Below are 24,761 nucleotides of genomic sequence, written 5' to 3' on the forward strand. Positions count from 1 at the left end.
AAACGTATGTACTTTGGATTGCTGATATAACTTCTTTTTCTTCTTTTTTTCTTCAGTCTAAACAGAAAACATTTCTTCCCCCATTTTTTTCCCTTAAACATTTTAAATACACAACTAGATTTAAGTCCAACAACCGGGTGTCAGTTCTGAAGTGACCACCAGTTTAGACGAAAACTGACAGCACATCAAACATCAACATAGAGAAGGGGGGGAGAGAAATCAATGGGGTACAAATACAGATATAAATTCTGAATTTCATTTTACAATCGCAAGCAAAAGTAAAATAAAAAAAAGGATCACAACAACCACCAACTGAAAGAGCCATCACAATGAAACCATAGTTATGGTACGTTCCAATCTTTACCTTGATCTAGTCCATAGTATTCTGGGAAAATGGGTTAGTGATAGGAGACAAAAATAACTAGCTGTGAGTACAGACAGCCACAGAATATCACTGTAGTCTCTATTAGTTATGCCAATGTTACTATTACAATCGCCATGGCTGTTAGTGTGTCAGTGATGTAGCTACATTAAAGGTTCATTATGCCTGTTTAATGTCACTGATAATAATATTAAGTAACTAGCTCTAGAATATTTAAATCCTCTTCAAACAAAGCAACAAACACGCACACTCACCATTAGATAGTCTAAATCATTCAAAAATGAGTATTTTAAAATGTGAAGGAAACTTTTGAAGTAAGTTATATTTCATTGAAGTTTGTTAGTTTATTAGTTAGAAGGATAACTCAAAAACTACTGCTCAGTTTTCCCCAAAACTTGGTGGAAGGGTGTGGTGTGGGTCAGGGAAGAACCCGGCAAGATTTTCTCAGAAAATAATTCTTGATGAAAACAATCAGACATATTTAGGGGACTGATATTCATGAGTAATCTGTATCTAGTGAATTAAATGTGGTGTCATAAGGTGCCTGTTGGGCCTTGGTGGGGGTATGCACTTTATGAGTACCCTTACAGTCTATCTATCTATCTATCTATCTATCTATCTATCTATATTCTAGACATGAACAGCTAAATGTAACCTCTGCTGACTCCTGTACTGTAATATGTCAATAGTCATTCACAAATCAGAGACAGTCATGTGACATGTTTAACAGACCAATGAATAGCACGGATACAGTCATAATTTTTGTTACTAATCATTTACTGTAAATTAAACTCTCTATCCGTGTGCTGTTTGACTCACTTGTTTTCTCTGCACAGCTTACACAGCTAAATCCACAGGAATAAAATGAAAGCTGTAATTCATGAGCAAAGCAAAGCCACGCAGGAATTTGGTCGCATAAAACAACTTGTGCTTATGATACAGAGTCATTATTTTGACGCAGTTCAAATCAAAGTAGTTAATTTTCTAACAGCATAGCAGGTTGATCATGTTTACTTTGTCCCAGCCACATTCCACAATCTAGCTGAGGGTGATATCATCCATATTCACTGCCTCTAATGTTGCCTATGTACACAACAGGCACTACACAGCAACAGCAGGCATGTTTTATCAGAAAGAGTGGATTGATACTTTAAGGTCAGAGAAACCTTGACCCTGAACTAACAGCACATTGTCAGATTGAACAAATATGAGGAAGTTGTGCACTGTAACATTGTGGTAAGGTAATGTGTAAATGTAGTCTGGGGAAGCTGTGATTCTCCTTAAATCTTGTGACAACTCACACACAGACAAATATAGGTTTCCTGCCTAATAATACACAAGTAATATGTGGTTCAAGTGGCTTCCCCTTTTATGTAAGACTGCTGCATGTGACCACGGAAAATGTAGATTCACTAAAGCATCGGTCACCCTGTTATCAACCCATCTGCAAAGAGTTACATTCTATATTCTAAGTTCATGTCTTCACCGTTATATTGATGTTGAAAAGCAAATAGTGATCATATCTGCCTAGAAGGTAAATCTGGTTGTGCATGTGACTTTAATGATTATCTGTAATCAGGTTTTGGGAGAGACATATTAGCCCCCAACAAAAATAGAATCAAGATAAGATCAAGGCAAACTCAAACACTTTCAAATGGATTTGTGATAGTCTCTTCACTCTGATCTAAACCCATCAATCAACACCAGCACACATTGATTTTTTTCTTCACCTCACTGACTTTCAAACCTAATGCCAGTATTTGCATGTCCACTTACTTGAAGGCATGGTGTAGGTGTCCTCCTCGTCTATGATCTCAGCATAGTCGTCCGTTTCTGCAGAGAAGAGTCGACAGCTAGATTAGAACTCCACTGTGATGTGACAAGCGGAGACCCATGGACAGCATTAACATTGAACTAGCTAAACACAAAACAAAGTAACATTTCTGTCATCAATACAAAAGGATTTGTATCACCAGGATCTATTTCTGTAGTTATAACCCTCGTCTCTATTTCCACCTCCTCCCAAATTACACACACACACACACACACACACACACACACACACACACACATACACACACACACACACACACACACATCGTGCGGCTCAATAAGTTCAATGGACACACGTTCACACACAAATACAGACAGTAACAGAAACACAACACTGTCAGACAGAAGTACCTTTCCAAAAGCCTGTCACCATACCTGACTCCAGACACACGCACAACAATTAATATGCTCATGTACTAATGAACTGCTAACAACAATGCAACGAGACAGTATAGACCAATAGAGAAAGAGAAAGAGAGAGAGAGACATGAGGAAAGGGGAGGGATGGAAAGTTAATTCTTTCCAGAGAAGCAAGATAAAGAAAAACAGGTTGAGTCATGGATAGGGCAGAAACAGTTCCATGCAGATTCTACACACATACACATAGAGCAGGAATTCTATTGTGTTACTAGTTTAATAGAGAGTATGTTGTTTACCATCGCCACTAGTCTGACCTGCAGAGGCCACATGCAGCAAGAGGGAGGAAAGGGAGAGAAGTGTTAGTTTTACTTTTACAAGTTAAATGTTATGTGATATGTATTTATTTAATGACTTATTTTTCATTCTGTGTAGCTGTGAGTTTGTCCGAGGTTAGTAGACAGTGTGACAGTGACTATAGCTCTCCATGGGGACATCTGGCAAGACAAGGGCTCTTCACTCCACACACAGATTAGGCTTTATAAGGGGAAATAGGGTGTGCACACACATCTATGGTCCCTTTATCTCACTCTTAGCAGTCACTGTCATTCATGACATTTAGAGCGGCGGACAGAGCAGAGGCAAACCGACAGAGGAGAATGAGACAAACAGGCAAAGAAAGCAAGACAGGGATGTATACCTGAGACGCAAACAGCTCTGGTCCGTACTCCGTCCATCCGCTTCTCCATTCGCCTCTCATGATTTGAAACTCTGCAATAGAGATGAAAAAATGATTTTTGGCATTTGGTGACACATCTATGAATTCTGAATGCCCCCCCAGTTACAGTTATGAAGATATCAGTGGAGCCAGAGTAATGAGGGATCCACCCACATCCTGTCAAGTGTGCTGCTTCACAAAGTCAAACACAAAGACCACTAAAGCGTTTTTATATCTAAAGATGATTATTATATTCACTGTATGGTCAATTCAGAACCTAAGAATGTTATTAAAATTGTAAAAGTTTGAGATGGCAGCTTTAAGCTTCAAAATGTATATTCAAATAAAAAAACTAAATAAAAGTGCCAAATTTCACTTCACCCTTTTCACCACAGCCATCCCCATTTCTGTTGCAGTAATTTGGGGATAAGAAAATGCTTTGCACAAATCCAATTATGGGACTAAGAGCTTCAAAAAGTCTTTACTTTGTGAGGGGGTGGGAATATTATTTCAACCCTTAACATTCCGAAACTAGTGCGACCAAGCCCAAAGTGCCAGACACGCAACACACTGTTAAACAGTTTTAATGTCTCACAATAAAATGACATCTTGTATTTACTTCATAAAGTAATTGTTTTGTAAAATGAACCAGTTTACTTACTTGGGTATAGAAGGCAGAGCTCTGTCCCCCTCTGCAGACACAAAATTAGAAACATGAATCAGGGAAAAGAACAGAACGACTTCATGTTAGAGCTCTAACAAATACTTTGCTGGCATTGTTATTTTTAGAGAAGACCAACCAAACTCGTGCAGGTTATTCAAAGTGACAAGCATAAAGCCTCAACAGCCTCAATCAGACCTGACTACTATTTGAAAGATGGCTGAAAGCAATTTCAGTCCTGTGAACTATATATAGTAGAAGGTAAAACATGTTAAAAAAAATTTTTCTGTGCTTTAAGTTTCCATCTGAATAATACAACATAATGTTGCCACACAACTGTCCGACTAAAATACTGCAAAAGACCCTATAAAATCAATTTACTTCGGATTAGTAGCAATCATCGAAGAAATGCAATTAGTGGATCCTACCTTTGTGGACTCTGACGATGAAGGAGTGAGTTGCTGAGGAGACAAGCCGACAGTATCCGTCAATCAAGTCAGCCATGTTTTCTGCTGTTGTCAGCAATGCCGTCGTGACTGTGAGAGGCTACACACACACACACACAGAGAGAGAGAGAGAAGGATTAGTGTGAGTGGGGCAGAGCATTGCTTCACAGAGACATAATGGGAGCTTTATTATTGATAATGTCTTCTAGCAGTGCACACACGTATACACATTTACACTTGCACAACCTACACACATGCTTTTTCTTGTACAAGCCTCCTGTGAACACACACCCATTCTCAAAAGATAAACTCAGCCTGACACTCAAGTGCAGATTGCAAAACCCGTCCTCATCCATTAACGTTGTTACATGTCTTTAAACTTAAGTTAATGTGGTACTTCCAAAAATAAACTATATCGGATTTGTTACATGTGGAAAAATAATTATTTGATAAGAGCAGAAAGTGCTAGAAATCTGATGGGCCTGATATCAGGCTCAACAAAAACACATAGCTGTGCCTTATTTTCATTTTGAAATTTAGGAACTGTGTTACTGATTCAAATGCTTCAAGTTCACAAAATTCAATCAACAGTTCTTTATCCTTTATGATCTAAGTTACATTCAACATGAACTATTACTCCAAATCTAATATCCAAAGTCCAGCTGACAATGGTTTGCAGGGTGTGTGTGTGTATTGTGTGGGTTTTTACCTCTGGAGCTCCCGCTACGTTGAGCTGTAGCATGCCTTTCCTGTCCTTCTCTTCCAAAGAAGAGTACTGGATTGACTGAACCTGGGTGAAGTTAGCTAAGTGTGTGGGCTGCAGGGAGAAAGACGGATACAATGAAATGTTTAAAATCATGTGTAAGGTATGTATGTTCTATTTTTACATTAAAACAATGCTGAATACAGAAGTGAATCATTTAACACTGTGCACTAAAAGAATAATGTGATCAAGAGTGAATTTTAATGTGTTCAGAAGGACTGTACAGGAAAAGCTCTCGTTCATTTTTCATGCAAAGATTAATTCATTTAATTAACCACTGACATTTTGACAGACGGTCTGTGTCATTATTGCAGAATTTAATAACTAAATCTGTACACTGAAGTAATGGCTGCACATGCAGCTGTTTCCTGTATTTTCAGTTGTCACTGCACTGAGAACCTCCTTCATGCAGCTGTGCACTTTACATAATAATGTCATCTGCTGATCACACATCTGTCTTGTAGCTCATACAATCTATTGTGTTACAAAACCTACCAGGCCGTCAGCATTTCAACACATTTCAGCTTAGACAACTGTCTATCAAAGAGGCTAGATCAACCAGTAGAGGGCAGTATAGGTGATTAACACCATGTCCTGTGAATGATCTTTATTAAAAAGCATGTTGTATACAGTGCTGCTGAGAGCAAGCTTTTGTGGAATGAAAGTGTGTGTGTGTGTGTGTGTGTGTGTGTGTGTGTGTGTGTACGTATTCACCGTTGAGCCCTTATCTGTGAGGTAGCTGATTCCTTCCTCTGGTCCGATAGCTAACTCTACTGATATTACCCAACTAGACTGGAGGGAGAGAGAAAAATACAGCATTAAAATAGATTTACAATAAAAATCATATTCAATCATATCATCTGCTTTAGAAACTATACACAATATTGACTGTGATACAGATACCATAAAGCAATTTAAACATACTCATCTATTTTCAATATTACTTCTGAAATTCAAATCCATTTAGGACAGAAGATTATTTGCATTCTGTAAATGACAGTGATAATACACTGCTGTAGAGAAATAAATTCAAAAACTACAATTGCTAACCTCTCTTGTACGGTTCTTCAAGCCATTTAAATGAAAGATTGAAACCTCACTCTGCATGTTTCCTACCCTGTGCATGCTAAACAGGCTCCAACCCACGCCCATGACTATGAATACATTTTACTGACAACGCCTGAATTAACTGTTTTCTGTTCATCTCCACATGCAACATCATGTCTATGCATTAAATGTCGTCCTACCCCTAAAGCACATTTGAAGCACTCCTTGTCGAAGCGGTAGATAGGCGAGAGTATCTCAAAGAACTTGTGGATGCTCTGCTCATCGTTGAAGTTTGCGAATTGCTTGAAGGTCTGCTGGATCTGCTTACGAAGAGTCTTCGCCTAACAGAGAGAGGAAAGAGGGAGAGACGGAAGAAAAAAACATTCCCAAGGGTTCAGTCTTTCTGGGAGAAAGTTGGTTCAGAGCCAAGAAAATTCACAACAGACAAGTGACAAGGCACAGTGCGAGTGACAACAGGAGCTTTAACTTAATGCAAGACAATCAGATAATCAGACATTCAGCCAGACATCCAGTCACTCATCAAGCTGGTCTCCCTGCCAGGCGGCTGGTCGCTCAGTCAAATAGCCATTAGCGCATCCAGCTGACGGAGCAGAACAAGGATTCCCAAAGACATTTCTGCCTCAGTCACTTCAGGCGATGGAACTTCAATGGGAGACTCTGGCCACATAGACTGATGAAACCTTCTGATTCTGTTTTGTTTTCATGAGTGGTTTAACCTCACCTTGAGAGAGTCCAGCAGGCTTTTGGGGAAGAACCTTCTCAAACCAACATCTTTCCTAAAAAGACAAACAGAATCGCAATTTATCTTCGAGTAGTTGAAGTTTAACTTCAGAAATTAGAAGTAACATAATAAAATATCTTACTCTAGTAGTTCATAGTTTGATTTCTTATCCAAGGCGTTACCTGGCATCTCTCTAAAGAACCTCCTGTATGATTTACAGAGAGAAGGAAATACACTTTTATCAAACAAATTAAATGCAAAGAATTTAAATTTTCTTTCGAACTAATATGTGTATCTTACCTAATTTCCAAACATCCCAGTTTCAAAGCAACATCTTGATCCACCCGGTCAGCTATATGCTGCATATAATCACTCTTTACCTGGAGAAACACAGTGAAGCAGCCCAGACAAACAACATTGTCGAACAGATTAAATAGACGAAAAAATTAAATGCATTCAATGCAATACACGTAGTCTTCTACAGTGGTGTCATGTAAGAGCAGAGTAAATTGTATCAGTTTGGATTATTTCTATCCATCTGCTTAAAGATGCATCTTGAAGGACATAAGCCTGATGGAGGAGGTGACAGAGAAGATGAGGCAGGTTCAAGAAAATTATACACCTCATTTAAACCAAGTTTAACTTTTCTATTTCACAAGGACGACACTTATTTTTCTGTTATCCCACTGTGGTGTCTCACCTGGTGATAGAGGTAGTTGAGAGAGGGTTTGTCTTCACAGAAATGGCTGAGGTAACCTTTAGGAAGGTACCGTATTCGCAACTCATACCTGAGAATGACAGAGACGATCTGGATAAATATCAGTGTAACACACACACACACACACACACACACACACACACACACACACACACACACACACACACACACACACACACACACACACACACACACACACACACACACACACACACACACACACAATGAAATAACCTGCAGCATCCAGATTCACTGCGTGTCTGACGCATAAAGACAGAAGGATCGTGCTTACTCATCTATGCAGCTGACGCATACACAAACCTCTACGCATATTAAAGCCCTGACTCTGGTCCAGTGGGAAGTAAAGAAGAGATAAAAGGCACGACAAACTCAAATTACAAAAACAGATCTCTGGGATTTTTGGGATTATTATTTCTAAAGGTGTATTTTACTGATTAATATATTGTTTTTAAATTTTAAAACACTCTCCAATATGTTGTATAAACCTTTCTGAAAATGTAAAATTAACTCACTTACAGTATAGCTCTAACATTTGTGCCTGATTTGTGAGATTACACATATATTGTCACAGGGAAGTTGTTTTTGTGTGCAATGACACTGCTGTTTTCCTATTAAGCATAAATGTGTTCTGCCACTCCTTCAAAAAATAAAAAGCTAAAGTTAAGTGACCGATGAGCATCCCTGGATCTGGTAGTTCTGTGTCAGAGTAACTTAGGCATGATGGCCGACTGCCAACAAAAGCGTTTGAAACCCGGGTTTAAAGTTTAAAGAGTCCCTCTCTAATCACCATGTCAGTGTCTGGTGGCACAGTGAGACGTGGTTTCATATTTTGCTGACAGTGAACTAACCGAATATGATACCATATAGCAAAACGAAATTCCCACTGTTACACTTGCCAGTTAGCCGTGTCACGGACGCATCCAGATGTGTCATCACTGTTTATAGTCGCATATTATTTTATGACTGACATATTGCAGTGACTTGAGTTGAGAGAAATGGGTCAGGGGAGTAGTGAGCTCCAAGCTGCTGTGATGCTACAGGCCTGCAGTTAGATAACAAAAGAAATCAAGGTTGAGGACAAAATGAATAAAACATCCCTGTTCTATAATGAATGAACCAAAAAAGCGGTGCAAGAAGAGAGAAAACGTTTCAGAGAATAAGAGAACTGGATGGGAGATGCCAGATAGGGAAGAGAAGGATGGAGAGAAGGATCAAAGTGAAAAAGAGTGTCTGTGGGCACATGAGACAGAATAAGAGAGAGAGAGCATGCAAGGGAGTGAGAGAGGAGTGAGATAGAGTCAGTCCATCCCCTGGGCTACTGCTGCTGTTCTAACAATAGCTTGGCAACAGCAGAAGCTCCTGTGGGCTTGCAGCTCCGTCGCCCTCCGAGGCAGAGCTGCAAACTCTGGCAGTGCTGCTCCGCTGCATGTCAGTGGTGTGAACAACAGGTTCATTGTGAATACATTTCAATTTTAATGACTTTGGGTGTCACACATTGACTGCAGGACAATGGACTGAATTGTAAGAAAGCTGTTAACAATATCAGAGTAGTGCGGTGGAGCGCCAGTGCAGTGTGGCTGTAGGAACAGAAAATGGACAGAGCTGCTTTCAAACCACGAGCAGCACAGAGAACCAATGGATGTTCTTTATTATAGAACAGCAAATTAAATGTGTAGATAAAGGCATGACGAATTACAATAGGCCACAACAGTATCAACATAAACAACTCATTGCATGCAGGTCAGGCACTTATGTAATAAAGTCACCTTGACCAGCTGACTTTAGATAAATGCTTTAATCCCTTTTTTTCCTTTTGGCTATTATGTAATCTATATTCAAATTTAGATATTTGATATGGATGAATGAGGAAACACATTAAATACATACTTGAATCTGAAGAAAATCAGAACAAGGGCCTTGGTAAAAGGAGGAAATCAATATTAAATACTTGTATTTATTGGTGCCTATATACTGTGTGTTTCAGGTCTTAGGGTCTATAAAATGGTTTCATTGGGACCACATATTATGTAGCTGTAACCTTGTAAAGGCATTAATAACATGGTTGGTTGGCAGGTTTGTAGCTTGAAGCAGTGTAGCTTCTATTCTTATCTTAATGATCTGCCTCTTGTCCTCTGAGAAGAATCAAACACACTACTCCTGATCTTTGGTACGAGCATAACATTAAAGAAGGTGAGTGCCCTTCTGATTACCCTGAGGTATCGACCCACAGATACCTGAGCTCCAGACACATACAGAGGCATCATCAAGCATGAGTGTGTACTGATGGTCTTTTAGGGACTTGAACATCCAGACCTGCTCATCAACTGAGCACACAAACACATTACACCCTGACACTCCTACTGAGACAAGGGAAGAAATGGGGAGAGGGAGCAAACAGCGCAAAGCCCAATTCATGCTTCTGCTTCGAAGCTACGCCGCAGCCTACGCTTAGACGTGTACCCTACACAGAGCCCTGACGTGAACCTCCCCGAAAGTTTAACTATGCATCGAATCTCCGGAAGACTCGCCACCATTTTTTAATTAAGCTGAAGGAACAAACATGGACGATGTCTTTCTTTTCTTTGTTGCAGTTCTTTTAGAAAAAGTAATTACTCTTCAACATCTATCAGCTTCAACTCCAACACATTCCGCTTAGTAACAATCGCCATTGAAGTAAACAAAGACGCCAGAGAAGTTGTAAATAGGCGGACCAGAAGACACTCAACAAAACTAGAAACCGCCACTGCCTTTTCTGCAGTGTTATTGCAGCTGGACTCACACAAACCTAAGCACAACTATGAATGCTCAGCCCTGTGTGTAGGCTACATGCGTACCTACACTGTAGCTGTGACACAGAAGTATGAATCAGAAACATTGAATCTTATTGTAGTTCTACCTCCACTCCTCCTGGGGGTGCTGCTTCTCATATTTCTCCCGGATGTGAGACACGCCCAAATCTGGGTGTAACCAATGGAGAGCATCAGAGTGCAGATGGGTGAGACGGAGGCCCAGAGAGGACACACAGCGTAATTTGTGGATCTCTGCTATCTTCTGGATAACACCCTGTTAAAACAGCGAATAATAAAGGAGAAATTGAGGGTAGAGAAAATAATGACAATGTAGGGATGGAAAGAAAATAAATATTTGTATGTCTTACCCTGACATCTGTGGCATCTCCATGCCTGATATTACTAGCCCAAGTACTTGGTTCACTATTTGTTTCAAAGTAATGGAAGATCTTGAGCACCCGGTCCATGGAGCCAGGGGGGCGCTCGAGGCCGCCGGCAGAGCTGCTGGTACCAACGCCAGGCATCCCGGACCGGGATTTCACACCACAACCACCCGCTGCAGAGTGATTGAGGTTGGGCTCCAAGTAGGAAGACGACGCCATTCCTGACTCAAATGCTCCTGCTGGGGCTAACTGGCTGTCATACTCTGAAAAAGAGAAACAAATACATATGAGGTATAAAAAAAAAAACACGACTTCATAGTTGACTAGTAGTATGTGAACGGAGCTGATAACTGATAGCAGAGACAATTAAACACTCACTCAAACATCAATGCAGTCACCGGCAGCCTGTCATTCAAGCTACACTTGACACATTTGTCATGACACAAAACAAGGGTGCATTAATAATCAGGAAGACATAAAAGAGAACTCATGCAAAACAAATCCAGGTGGGGAAGAGACGATGAAACTAGGATACAACTCAACAAACGGCTGTCGTAAGTGAGCAGGAAAACAAGCACACTGGCATTAAACTGCATCTTAATAAGCATGTGGGTGAGCCTGTGTGATGAGGAGGGGTTCACCAGACAGTCAGCGAAAGAATCAATATAACCCTGCAAAATACGGACGCAAGGTCTTTTCAGAAGTACCTATTAGACTCACAGTTCAACATAAATCAGGTGAGTTTCGATAAATAAATAAATCCTTGAGAAGTGGGACACACTCAGGTCAGATTGGAAGGCGGATTGCTTGATCACCCAGAAAGTCAGCGCTGTACGGCCAAGTCAGGCTCCAGTCACTCAGTGGTCTAAAAATGCAGTCCTCCCTGCACTGTAGAGTGGAACTAGCCAACAGGTAAAAGCCATATTTGAAGTCTTTTTGAAGTACATTTACTCTGCCCTGCCTGCGTGGCTACTCAGCTACACTTTGTAATCTGGTGGTTCAAAAAATAATATGGCTAGACATACTACAGTCTGCTTTAGGAGGATTACTTAATTGCTCTGGACACAGTACAGTTGACTGGGATCGGCTCTGGCATCTGCCAACACTGGTTACAGAGATCTGTTTCCCACAACCAAAATATTTTTTTAAGGTTAAGGTACCAAGAGAAAGGGACAATTTTGACAGTGACACTGATTAATAAACAGTATAATCAAGTCGGTCAGTATATGCCCAAGTTCCAAAGGCTTTCTACTGTATGTCAGTTACTTGATACTACTATTAGGTGGAAGTCTAAATAATAATTTATATGGACAAAATGAGCCTACAAAACCACAAGAAGTCTCACTGAAAATATCTAAAGTACTGCAGTGCTAAATAAATTCAAACCAGAACTAGAATGGCGCTCGGTGGAGAGCATACTACCATGAAGGCCCAACAATCCCCTTATGATAATACATTTAAAATCACCAGAGCCAGATATTTATTTGGATCTGCAACAAATTGAAGACAAGATCTTTGAATTGTTCTCTGAAGAAAATATTTCACAATGGTAAAGAAATTGAAAAAAGATCCTGGATCAGCCCCATGATCCAGATCTACACTCAAATTGAATGGGTTCTTTACTGACCCATAATGCATCCTTTAACTCTGGGTTATGTGGTGATCCATCCAGTATTTTTTGCGTAATCTTGCTTACAAACAAACAAACCAACAAATGGACAGGATTTAAAACATAACCTCCTTGGCAGAGGAAGGCACAAACCATTCTGAAGAAATTCTTCAATTTTGTCTCTGCTTCCTTTTAACTCATTGACCCCCTCTGTAAGTTGTTTATGTAACACCTTCTGTCTACTGCGGGTTCATCCTCACAGGTCTGTTGAGACTCGCTCTCTGCAGCTTCCTGTCTTTCCCATGTCATATTGTGACTTTGTGGATATCCCAGCAGGCCTTGTTGAGTCGTCATCATCACTCCAGTGACTCACAGGTTACTGTGAATTCTGGCTGCCACGGTGATGAAACAAGTCTGAGAAGAATAATATCATGGCTCATTTCTGAATTGTGGATGTTATCTACCACAAAATTTCATGTCGAAAGTTTTTAACTGTCAATTTTTCAAAACTCTGTGTTTTACTGGTTGTTTCAAATCTGTTCAGTAGCAAGCAAAAAAAAAAAATCACATCAGCATTTTTCTGTATTGTGTTGAGGTCACAGCCAGAAGGCTTCATGCTGAGAAAAAAGGAAGAAACAGAGAAACCGAAGTTCAGAAACTGATCCAGGGAAAGTTTGCTCAGCACTTTTAACAGCTTGACTTACATTTGACTTTTTAAAGACGGCAAGCACAACGGAAGTGTAGGGGATGACATTATGCAACTTAAAAATTGACTCAGCATTCTCTTAAGAACTGGCTGTATCAATAGTGTGTGTGTGTTTTTGTGTGTGTGTATAATACTGTGGTTGTGTGCGATACACATTATTACATTCACAGATGTGTGGAGAGTCACTTCGCTAGTTTACTTTTTTAGTCTTCATTGTTGTGATTCATTCATGTTATCACACTCGTCTTTGTGTTATTAACCTTATTGTTTTAATTGTTCTATGAATCAATCACCTCTTATTACCCCCATTTGAGATGTGTTTACTTTGAATATTGTTATAATGGTTATTGGACATGTTTTAAACATTTCTTTCCGCTAACAATAATATGATAATGATATGATAATAATGATAATAATTAATTCTTGATCTTACAAAGGATTATATTTTGTGTAAAAAAAGATCTCATACAGGAGAATGGATGAATTGAGGTCAGTTTATAATGCCCACAGACCCAACAGACCCTCACTCAAGGCTTTATTACAATAGATGAATGCAGATGTAGTTTAAATCAAAAATATCACTCAAACAGAATTACTAACATCATCCAATTAAATGATACCACAGTACTTTGGCTGTGATACTACTGGATTAGTAGATGGCGTGTAATAATCCCTGTAACAGAGTGTGCTGGTGCTGTAAGTACATTAACAAGTCCACTATATAATTTCTATAAGAACAACTACAGATATCAAAGGTGCAGTTTAGAGCATTACAAGGCTATTTGGTCATAATAAACATACCAGTAGGGTTTTGTAGAACAGATGATTTACAGTTACTGACAGCTTTTATTTACGTTTTTAACAACCTTAGTGAACCAATGTGATTTTTGGATGATTTTTATGACTACGCAAAGACATAACATGCAAAGATCAATTTTCTGAATAATCTAACATGTCAATACAATATGGTGCAGAAGCTCATCATTTTTATTGAGTAAAGTTTGCCAATAACAACCATTAAAGTTTCGCATAACTGACAATTGTCATCTGATCTGAGAATCAAACACTAACAATGGTCTGTTATCACTGTGCACCTGTATGAATTCCTACTGTGTGAGAGACAAATGTCAGGTTTTGTGTTCAGTGGACAAGCATATTTTTCTTTATACCAAATAGCATAGTAAATCAAATTGCTGTACAACATTTATTATTGATGATAAATTTATCTTGACAAGTTATGTGGAAAACTCTGTCCACAGTTTTTTTAACAGCACCAGCTCTGGCTTTCATGCCTCCTCTCAGGGGGGCAACTTTAAAAAATGTATTGGGGACATTATTTTGACTGCAACTCATTTTTAAATAGAAGCAGTTTCACCACAGGAGGAACATAGTCACAAACCACAGTCAGCCCTCTGCTGCTGCTCACTCACTCGGTTATCAGATTAGATATTAAGCACTCAAATATTGTTCACACCACGGCACACACCGACACAAAACGCAATAGTGGCGCAAAAAAACACATAACCTTAACCTAAATACTACATACAGCTTTATGAAATCCTATTAGAAAGGTGGAAATTCCTACATGTTGTGCATACAGCTACTTACTGCTGTGCTGTACTTCATCATATGTAGGAAATGTAGTAAGTGTAGTAACTGTTTCTAAGGAGCCTTTATCGATAGAGCTTTTGTTAATATGACCTGCAAATTAAGCTATGAGTGTGTGATGGAGTTAATGTAATGTCAATGTAGGTGATAAAATGTTATCCAACATTCACTGATTCTTAGCAAAATATATGAAATAGTTTTGAAAGGGTTTTGCTAGTTAAGTACATAATGCCATCAAGACAAATGACTTTCAACAGACATTTTCCAGAAATTCTCTGGAGGGGCTGGATGTGATGCTTCAAATGTAAGAAGCAGCTGCTCCAGAGCAAGTCGGCGTGTTGACGACGTTTCAAACTCACAACTGAAAATTAAAATGGAATAATACAAATATTTGAAGATGAAAAAGACACTGACCAACATGTCACTTGAAAAGCCAGCAAGATTCGAGTGTGGGGCTAAGGGCCAGTACTGGAGTCAAAACACAGCAAAATGTATGTTATGTCCTGCTTCCTGCATGCTCTGCCCAGGCACCACTCCACGCATGTGTGTTCGGAAATGTTTACTGTTGTGATCCAGACAGTCTACAGCTGTGATCTTCATATGTGAAAGGCAAACTTAAACTGGGTCTGTACATTTTCCTGAGTCCATATCTAAAAAAACTTCTATAAAGACCGTATAAAAGCATTATATTACTGATGCTGTCCCAACCAAGTACCTAGCTAAATTGATTCAGGGCAGTAAACCATATGAATCTTAAGGTACAATAATGTAAGTCTTAAATATAGTTTAAGCCCAAAATACAGGACAAATGAAACAATTTCTTAGTGCACTACTTTCTACTCAGCATAACTGCACTAAATCCCCACATGCATGCTCTCACAGCCTCACAAGAGAGGAATCAAATCAACTAGGCCATGGAGGCAGCCAGGAGGGGTGCAGGCGGCTGCCAGGCCCACCACCACCCCCTCTCTCTCAGTGGGGCTCCACTGACTGACACTCAGCCTGTTAAACCACAGAAGGCTGGAGTTGAGCTGTGTCCCGTAGCAGCAGCAGAAGGATGGTTTATCTCCTCGCCTAGCTGGTATCTGGGTTACTGTGGTTAGCACAATCCTAGGGGGAGCCTGGGATCCTTCTGCTTTTTTTACCGCCCCCTTTTCTCGTTCCTTACATTTATCCCCTCTTTCATGTCTTGCTTTCCAAAGTGTGCATCTTCTCCCCTGTTTCACTCCCCACATCCCAATTCTTCTGGATCTCCCCTCTTTCTGCATCCCTCTCTCTCTTCATCTGCAACTCGTTTCCTCCACACCTCTCTTAATCTCATCCTACCATTCATCACACATACATGCAGACCTTTTAGTTCCTGCCTTCACATCTCCATTTCATCCCCCTATCCTATTGAACCACCTCTCTTCCTTCCTCCCTCTCATCTTTCTCTCATCCTCATACAATTTCCCTTTAACCTCCCCCTCTCTCTTTCACTGAGGCGACTGAATAAAGCTTGCCATTGGTTGTATATCCTCATACGTGATACACCATGTGACTGTACAGTGTTGGTCTTAATATCACTTCCACTTTCTACAGTGTGCTGGACAAACCAAGGAAGCTGCAATAAGAGTCTGTGTGTGTGTGTGTGTGTGTGTGTGTGTGTGTGTGTGTGTGTGTTCCACGTTGTTCCAATGACATCAAGGCTTCAAGGGCGAGTGAATATAGCCACCACCTCCCACCACTTATATTCACCACCCTACGCACAGCTCAGTATAACTGTAACCTTGGTACACAGAGAAGGATTCTCCACTGTGGTTCAGCCGAGGCTGAAACCAAAAGAAAAAGGATATAAATATATAAAGTTTCATTGTCATAACTTCCAACAAGGTTATGTTTTCATTGCCATTTGTCTGTTTGTCAACAGGATTACACAAAAACTACAAAACCGATTTTCTTGACACTTTTGGACCAAGGTCTTAGTTACTCACCGTTAACTACGAGCAGAATCATAACAGCTAATGAGAGAACGGAACAGCTGATGGTGCTGTCAAGCAACGGTTAACATTATGAGGCAATGGCGCTACAACGTCAGCTAGCGTGCTACTGTTGACAGATAGATACCTCACGTTGCCCGCATCCCTCCGACCATTTTCTCATCCAAAGCCTTCAGCTTTTGTTTATTGACATTAGAGCAAATTGTCGCTCTACGCCACTCTACATTCTGTTAACATCTGCTTCCCTATGAGCTCACACAACAAACATGAGGTGATATGTTGCTGCCACTGGAGAAATAATCTTACTAATATCCTGCAGTGCTTGATGCACCAAATTACGCACACACTGGGCAGTTTCAGCAACCCGTCATGCTGTAGATGCACTGAACATAGAGCTGCTAGGAAAACTTAAAACAAAGCTTGAATATGCAGCACCTTACTTTGACTGTTTTATACTCTCACTAATTATATGAATATGAATTATAACTTATGAACAAAAGGTCTCCCAAAACCTAAAGTGATAACTATACAAATTAGATCAATGAAACTGTCACACCAGTACTGAGGTGTACATTTAGTTTGCGGTATGTGCAGTATATATATTCTTATAAATACATACTTGGTAGGGGGTGCTGTGCGTAGATGCAAGCCCCCTTGCTCCAGCAGAGAGGGATACAGCCGCTGTTTTCCATTTGATCTGTGAGAGGACAGTTCCAGGTCCGGCCACAGGGTCCAGAAAAAAGGTCCAGACAAAGGTCCAGACAAAGGGCCAGAGCCCCGAATACAGCATAGAATGCAAGACTTGCTGCTGATGTGGCTTGTTTGCAACTAAGGAAAATTCCTAAGTTTTTCAATCCAAATAAACTGGTGATTGAGATATCCAAAAATATTTCCTAAAAAGGTTGAAAGTGAGACTTGCTGTGCTGGTACCAGGGCTGTCACAGCACAGTTACAGGGGTGGTTGTGTGACTTTTAGCCACGAAACAGCCACAGGAAATGCAATAGAAAAGAAATTCAATCAGAGCCAGTTTACTGCAGGGTTATAATTCCAGTAAAGCAGAGAGACCAGTAAGAGGAAACGGAGGATGTCAAATATTCTTTGTACTATAAAATGTGGTGACACAGCATGTAAACCCACAAGAGGTTGAGAAAACAAAAGTCCATAACTGACAACTCTCTAGCATCCACTCCACTTCTGCGTCACTCAGCGATAGATGCAGACATTGATCATCCAGGTCCAAATCCAGCTGATAGAGATGCTTAAAATGTTTTAAACAACACTGAGATAAAGGTCTGACTCTGCCTCTTACAATGGTCCAGCATGCAGAAATGATCCATACTGAAAACTGCATTCAGAAAAAAAGTACAGTAACTGATGCAGGAATCCAAGTCACAGGAGTGTGACTTCCTCTTCTACGTCTTGCTGAAACATAATATTACTTGTGGAAGTGGCTTGGGGTCCAGGTTTCAGTCATCAATCCGTCCCAGTTTAAGTTATGACCTTTAATCCCAAAAAATTCCTTTACCATTATGCAATGCGATATTTAATGATCCCTGCAAGGCAGCTCTAACTTTGCTCCTTCCAGTCTGGGAGATTGATTCAGTAAGTTGCCCAAGGACACTTCAGCAGGGTGTAAGCTTCACAAAACAAGACATTCAAGCCAGGCTTCTGTGGTCGGGCGAAGATTCTCTTCCAATTAAGCTCTGCTGCAGTCAACTAAATCCCCACTAAATATCAAATGCAGGTCTTCTGTGGGGCTGCTGATTCAATTAATCAATTGTTGATGTGGAATTCAAAGAAGGCAGCCGCCCTGAAGCCATGAATCTCAAGTCGCAGGTTACAAAATAACGCTGACAGCCCTTGCTGGCAAAGTAAGACTCCATGTAATTACAGCAAAGCAGCATTTTCCAACAGAAGTAGTAGTTTGGTCAGTAAATCCACTATGTTGTCTCAAGGAGATGGAAAGACGGATGACAGAAAGAAGAAACTGGCATCAGTGAAGATAAAATGAAAATGTAGGGCAAAGAGGGGCGTAGAGAAATGGAGCATAGTGAGTGTGAGGTATGAGAGTGACCGACGCAGGAGGGAAAAACGACAGAAAAAATAGGGAAAGAAGAATCTACAAAGGAGAAAGATGAGGCAAAGAGAGACTAAAAGATGAGCTGTGAAAGAGCAGAATAATGAAAAAAGAAAGACAATCAAAAAGAAAACAATAATAAGACTGGGAAAAGGGAAGAAATAAAGAGTGCGGGATGAAGAGAGAGAAAGAGAGCGGAGAAATCCAAGGGAGAAGAAGATCCCCCACATCCTCTGAAGCGTTCCCACAATGCTCTGAGCCTGTAGGAGTTAACCAGGTCATAGCAGGTGTCTGATGTCAGAGAGAGACATAAAGCGACAGCGTCCTGAAGGGCGAGGTGGAGTGAGAAAACAGAAAAAAAAAGCTCTGATTCAGTCAGACAGGATGACGAATAAATATGAAGAGAAAAGAATGTCACAGACAGAGTCTCTTGGACATAAAAAAATAAGCATTAAATCCTTATCGAAGTCAGTCATATGTGCATTGTTCAGTCTGGCATCTCAGGCTTTCCTCTACAGCAGCGGAAGAGCAACTAGATCACAACATCATTTCCAACCTTAAACACACACACACACACTGCTGCAGCCACACACACACACACAGACACACACGGTATATCTGGTGCAATCCTTGAGCAGTCAAATGAGTGCAGCATAGAGAATGTATAGTGAGAGAGTATGTGTTTAAGCCAGAGAGAGAAAGTGTATGTACACAAGAATGCATGTGCGTGTGGGTAAGCAGGTACGTGATTGTGCACATATATATGTGAATGTGTGTGTGAGATACTCAAAGTGAGTTTGCGCATATGTGAGCAGAGTGTTTCTCCTCTGCTGTGCAGTATAGGCTGCTGTGACCACGCTGCGAAAAAAAGCTGCTCCCCTCACTAACGGGCAGAATGGGGGTGTGCGTGTTCATGTAGGGCAGAGAAGGCGAGGGAAAGCAGAGAAGGAGGGAGGAGAGACAAACATATTGCAATTGGGATTTGATGCAGTTAAAAGAGAGTAAACTGGTAGGACAGTACTTATAAATATAATATAGGATGACACTGTTCAATCAATAGTACAGCTTTAATAAACAGGAACACATGCACACACGCACGCACACACACAGATTAGAGCTTAGCTACTGAAAAAATACATTCCACCCTTTGACCCCTTACAACTCGTAAACTTGTCTGTCTCTTTCTGTCCGTCTCTACAGGCCACAGGTCTCTGCTGCCCTCTGTCCTCCCTCGTCTCCTATTTACACACATTTCACCTGCCTCTGCAGCAGTTCTTCATTGGCAGTAAAGCACTAACATTCAATTTGTCTGATTTGCCAGAGCACAAGATGGTCGAGAACACTTTACAGCTATACGCCTCCAGCTGCCAAACGCTGACAACAATGACCTGATGTAGGTCATTTAAATTTCAGGTTTTCCTTCGGATAGGAATGATAAGAAACAAAATATGTCATTTGTCCATGAACCCTCAAATTATTTCCAATAGCTTTTTATAATCGGATTCAGCAGCACCACATCCTTTGTATGTACCTTTGAAAACTGAAGCGAATCAGATTCTGGTATTTTATGGACCCATTCATCCAGCTTGACCTCATCTCTTTGACCAACTGATACGTTGTTGTTGGAGCACTTGCTCAAATGAATGAGGCTGTAGGGTTCTTTGTTTGACTTTTGGAAAATGGTCTCAAACAGAAACATGTGTAATTAAATGGCTAGGATGCATAATGGAACATTATGAAAAATCTGCAATCAAATTATTTGAGCCATAAATTGCGCTCAGCACCAATACACCAACGATCTGGTGCAAGCATTGGGAATGAGCGATTTGAAATGATCAACATTTAAAGACAAAACTATTGAAAGCCTTTTGCTTTATGGAAATTGAAGAAATGTGTATTGTGATATTGTCCTCAGCTCACACTGACATACTGGCTCCTAAACCACAAGTGGCACTTATAGATTGTTTAGCCCACCACAATTGCAGATGTCTTCTTTTGTGTGTTAAGTCTTATCACCATGACACAAATTCTGTACTGATGGAGATACAAAGGCTAAATGCTATGTTCACTATCCTCTCCATTCAAACTGAACAAGTGTTCAATATTTTCATCAGCAATACAGAGAATGAGTGTTTTCCCTGGGCTGTTAAAGGTCCCAGATTCTCCCTTTAACCACTCTGTACACTGGGTACCATGCTGCTTTTATTTTCTACCAAACGTGGAGAGCATCATCTCATTATAAGTTTCAGTTAACCTCGAACTTGACTTCAACTTTGGCACCTCAGAGTGGTCGGGGTTATGGTTAAGATATGTAAATTGTGTTTCGGTCGTTCTCAGGAATGATCATCTCCTGGCTCCAAATAAACATCCTGCTGGAAGACAAAGGATAAGCAGTTACCTAGCAACAGCCATGGGTCTCCATGGTTGGAGCTAAGGACCATGAAATGACTTAAATATAACTCAGATATTATTCAGCTCTACCTCCATCCACACCATAAAACAGTAACACTGGCCTTGTTTAAGTCAAGACTAAGACAAAATCATTTTTTGTCTTATAAAACATCTTTCAATTACCATGAAAAATTGAATTGAATGGGTGATGTCATCTGAATTTCAGTGGCTGACATAATCTCTCTTCATATTGAAAGTTACAAAGCATTACAACAACTTCTGACAAACAAAAGGCTGATGCGTGAATTCACACACACTGTAGAAACAAACTTGAGGTTTTGTGTTGTTGTACTATTTGTTATCTCATTGTGTATGTTATACATTTTTTGCCTACATCTGCATATGGCTGTGTATCTCACATGACGTTCTCATCTCATTCCACTTCCTGCCTGTTGACAACAACGACAACCAACTCCAAACTGCAACCTACCCTCTAAAAATGGCAAATTTCTACAATCATTGGGACTGTGCAACCACACAATGAACTTCTCTTTTACATTTTTTATGTTAATTAATGATAGTGATTGCCTTCACATCCAATATTCCACTCAAACAAGTTTCCCTCTTGTTTCCTGCATGGGCTTAGCCCCACACAAGACAACTGTGATTGGTTTAAAGACACTTCTACTAAAAAGAAAAACACGGTTGGATTTGTACTCACCAGTGTAGTATGATATTCTGGAAATATCTGAAAAGAGAGGGAAAAAAACAAGATTACTACTCAATAAATTTGTGAAGAGAACACAATGTTGCACTAAATTATTCAAGTCATGTATAAGTGAGAATCATTTTACTACAGCATGCCTGGAAGTGACAATAGCACCTGAATAATGTGGTCTTTCTTTCTGACCCAACCCTGACCAATTTTATAAATTAAGTGAGATAAGTGTGCCAAGATGTAGAGTAATGAGATTTTCACATATAGTGATCCAAGTCCAATTTCATGAGCGTCTCCCTCTCCCTCCACAATATGACAAAAAGGGAGCGTTAAGGTGGAAGAGAATGGATGAAAAGGAAAAAGAATAAAGCCAGAACTGCACTCTGTAGCGCACCGCCCCCGACAAAGATCCCAAACAATCCTAAACTTCAATCAAGCCCCACACATTGCTCACACTCAGACATCAATGAATTTTCATGATATTTTTTATTAAGATCCATTAATTCTTCCTTACAAACTTCACAAAAATGTCTAAAAATGTCCTATAAATGTCAAAGAAAGTGAAAAAAAAAAATCCCAGATCTTAATCACATCTGCTCCTAAAGGTAATGAGGTTTTTTTCCCGCACCCATCCACCAAGTTTCAATAAAATTGGTTCAGTGAATTTTTGCGTAATCAGACAGACAAAAAGCAATGAAAACATAATCTCTTTGGCAGATGCAATAAAGAGGCATATAAGCAGATGAGGGTAGAGGCGTAAACAGAAGGAGGGAGCTGAAAAAGGACTCAATCTTCAATCTTCACGACAAAAATTAGGCTCTGGGGCAACGGTAATTCTTTGGGGTTTCTGATGTAGAGAGCGGGCCGAATAAAGGAATCACTGATAAATGCAACCATTAGCAGCAAGAACACTCAGATTAGCCATAAATTACTAATAACATTGATCCCTTATCACAATGATCATTTAACTTTTATGTTCACTAAATGACTAATTACTTATAACTTAACTTATAACTACAACAGTTCCACCAAAAGGAACATTCATCAATCCACATGATTACAGTGCTTCATGGCTTTATTTGACAGACAAGGGTCAATTTTTTATACCACTGAGCAAATGCACTGCTTTCAGCCGAATTCATGCTTCTGAGTCGAATCTACACTGAGTTCCAGTGTACCCTACGCAGAACTCTATGCTGTACCCTGAAGTGCACCTCCCTAAAAATGTAACCATAACAACTGTGATTGGTCCGTTTGGTAGAAACGCATTTCTGGCTGACAGTATTTCCCTACTCCTGCTTTGCTCGGTTTAATGGTCGTACATACCATCTCCTCCGACGTCTTTCTGTACTTCGTTGCAGTTCTTTAAGAAAAAGCTCTTGTTCTTCAACATCTATCAGCTTCAACTCCATCATGATAACACTCACTATTGTTCTGATATAAACAGTGACCCGAGAGAATTTGTAAATAAGCAGACTGGAAACTGGAAGAAACTCAACACAGTAGCATAGAAACTCTACAGCCACTAGTGTTTCGGCGGTGTAATTGCAGAGCGACACGCACACACACCTACTCCTAACTATGAATGCTCACAACGGCGTAGGCTACATGCATACTTACATCGTAGCTCTGAAGCACAACCATGAAAAGGCCTTTACATGTTTGTTAGCACTGACCAACCAGTGACTGTGCAGCAGCTCTAATGAATCAGGAGGATCTGATATGAGCCACATTCCAGACGGCTGGAGGGAGGCGAGAATCATGACATGGCAAATTATATATATGCTCTGTCATTCTGTTACTAAACCTACTGGGCTCATTCAGCCCTGATCCAAATCTTTTTCAAAACCCTCAGTCAACTTCTTCTCACTGCTCCTCTATCTCTTTTCACTCACTCTACGCAACATTATCAAATAAAATTGACACCAAAATGAGCAACATGATGAAATGTCCAACACACTGAAGCTACGCTGACATCTGTTACTAAGCAACCGCCAAGAAGCAGGACTGATTTAGGAGGCAGCCAGGGCTTTGTCTTATGATATATGAAAGATAAAAGCTGTGTCCCAATTTTACATGATCTATTACTACTGTGCATTCTGTGCTATATACCATCACCAAAAGTATGCTATTGATACAAACAGCATGCAGGAAATTAGAATTCCATATTAGATTTTTATTCTTAAGAGGTTTTGAGTGTGAACACTGAAAAGTGGCAAAATAAACTAAATTGCACAAGGGAAATATAGGAGGTCCTCCGATAAATTAAAGCAAAGTTTGTTTGGTTGTAAAAACAACAAAAATAGTGAACCACCAGGAAAACAAAAACAATTGTATGATAAAAAATATCAATAAATATTACAATATATTTAGCATCAATTGCAATATTATCAAAAGTTCTATATATCAATATAATGCTCATTCATTGCAGTGAAGGGGTATAACACATAATTTATCTACTTCAGATTTGTAAAATGTTTTGCTGTTTATCAAGTGTTTGTCATTATCTGTCCATAAAGAAAAGTTTAAAACCTCAACCCACACTGAGGAGAAATAACCAGTCTTTAAACTTATAATTTGACATTTATTGTGATAATCAGCGTTATTGACTGATATGAATATTTGATATATTTTAATATTTTATATCATTTTTGGCCAGCCTGCCCAGCCCAATACTGATGTCTTTGAGTTTGGCCAGAATAAGAACATCATTTTAAGTGTATTAATAAACTGTATGTGTAACTGAGATATAACCCACACATACACGTTACTTGGTTTGATTCACTGTTGTGTGTTCTGCCATTCCACATAA

The 24,761-nt window shown here is 39.9% G+C and overlaps 1 protein-coding gene across 11 annotated transcripts in view; it reads right to left on the minus strand.

The window, feature by feature from the left end:
* LOC109632156 (focal adhesion kinase 1-like) overlaps window positions 1–24,761 on the minus strand; it is a 61,425-nt gene that overhangs the window by 29,870 nt on the left and 6,794 nt on the right. For 4 of the 11 annotated variants that reach the window (XM_069536674.1, XM_069536678.1, XM_069536677.1 and 1 more), the window contains exons 2-17: window positions 21,953–21,979; window positions 10,846–11,123; window positions 10,585–10,751; window positions 7,650–7,737; window positions 7,250–7,329; window positions 7,092–7,154; window positions 6,950–7,004; window positions 6,408–6,548; window positions 5,875–5,952; window positions 5,107–5,214; window positions 4,380–4,497; window positions 3,952–3,982; window positions 3,273–3,343; window positions 2,872–2,889; window positions 2,159–2,215; window positions 365–385 (exon numbers count right to left, since the gene is read on the minus strand). In XM_069536674.1, the coding sequence (XP_069392775.1) occupies window positions 365–385; window positions 2,159–2,215; window positions 2,872–2,889; window positions 3,273–3,343; window positions 3,952–3,982; window positions 4,380–4,497; window positions 5,107–5,214; window positions 5,875–5,952; window positions 6,408–6,548; window positions 6,950–7,004; window positions 7,092–7,154; window positions 7,250–7,329; window positions 7,650–7,737; window positions 10,585–10,751; window positions 10,846–11,079 (1,330 nt within the window). In that variant the 5' untranslated portion in view covers window positions 11,080–11,123; window positions 21,953–21,979. The remainder of the gene's footprint in view (window positions 1–364; window positions 386–2,158; window positions 2,216–2,871; window positions 2,890–3,272; window positions 3,344–3,951; window positions 3,983–4,379; window positions 4,498–5,106; window positions 5,215–5,874; window positions 5,953–6,407; window positions 6,549–6,949; window positions 7,005–7,091; window positions 7,155–7,249; window positions 7,330–7,649; window positions 7,738–10,584; window positions 10,752–10,845; window positions 11,124–21,952; window positions 21,980–24,761) is intronic. The other 7 variants (XM_069536676.1, XM_069536679.1, XM_069536671.1 and 4 more) reach the window with 3 other exon arrangements.

This window comes from Paralichthys olivaceus, chromosome 13 (assembly GCF_024713975.1).
Source record: "Paralichthys olivaceus isolate ysfri-2021 chromosome 13, ASM2471397v2, whole genome shotgun sequence".
NCBI classification, from domain to species: Eukaryota; Metazoa; Chordata; class Actinopteri; order Pleuronectiformes; family Paralichthyidae; genus Paralichthys; species Paralichthys olivaceus.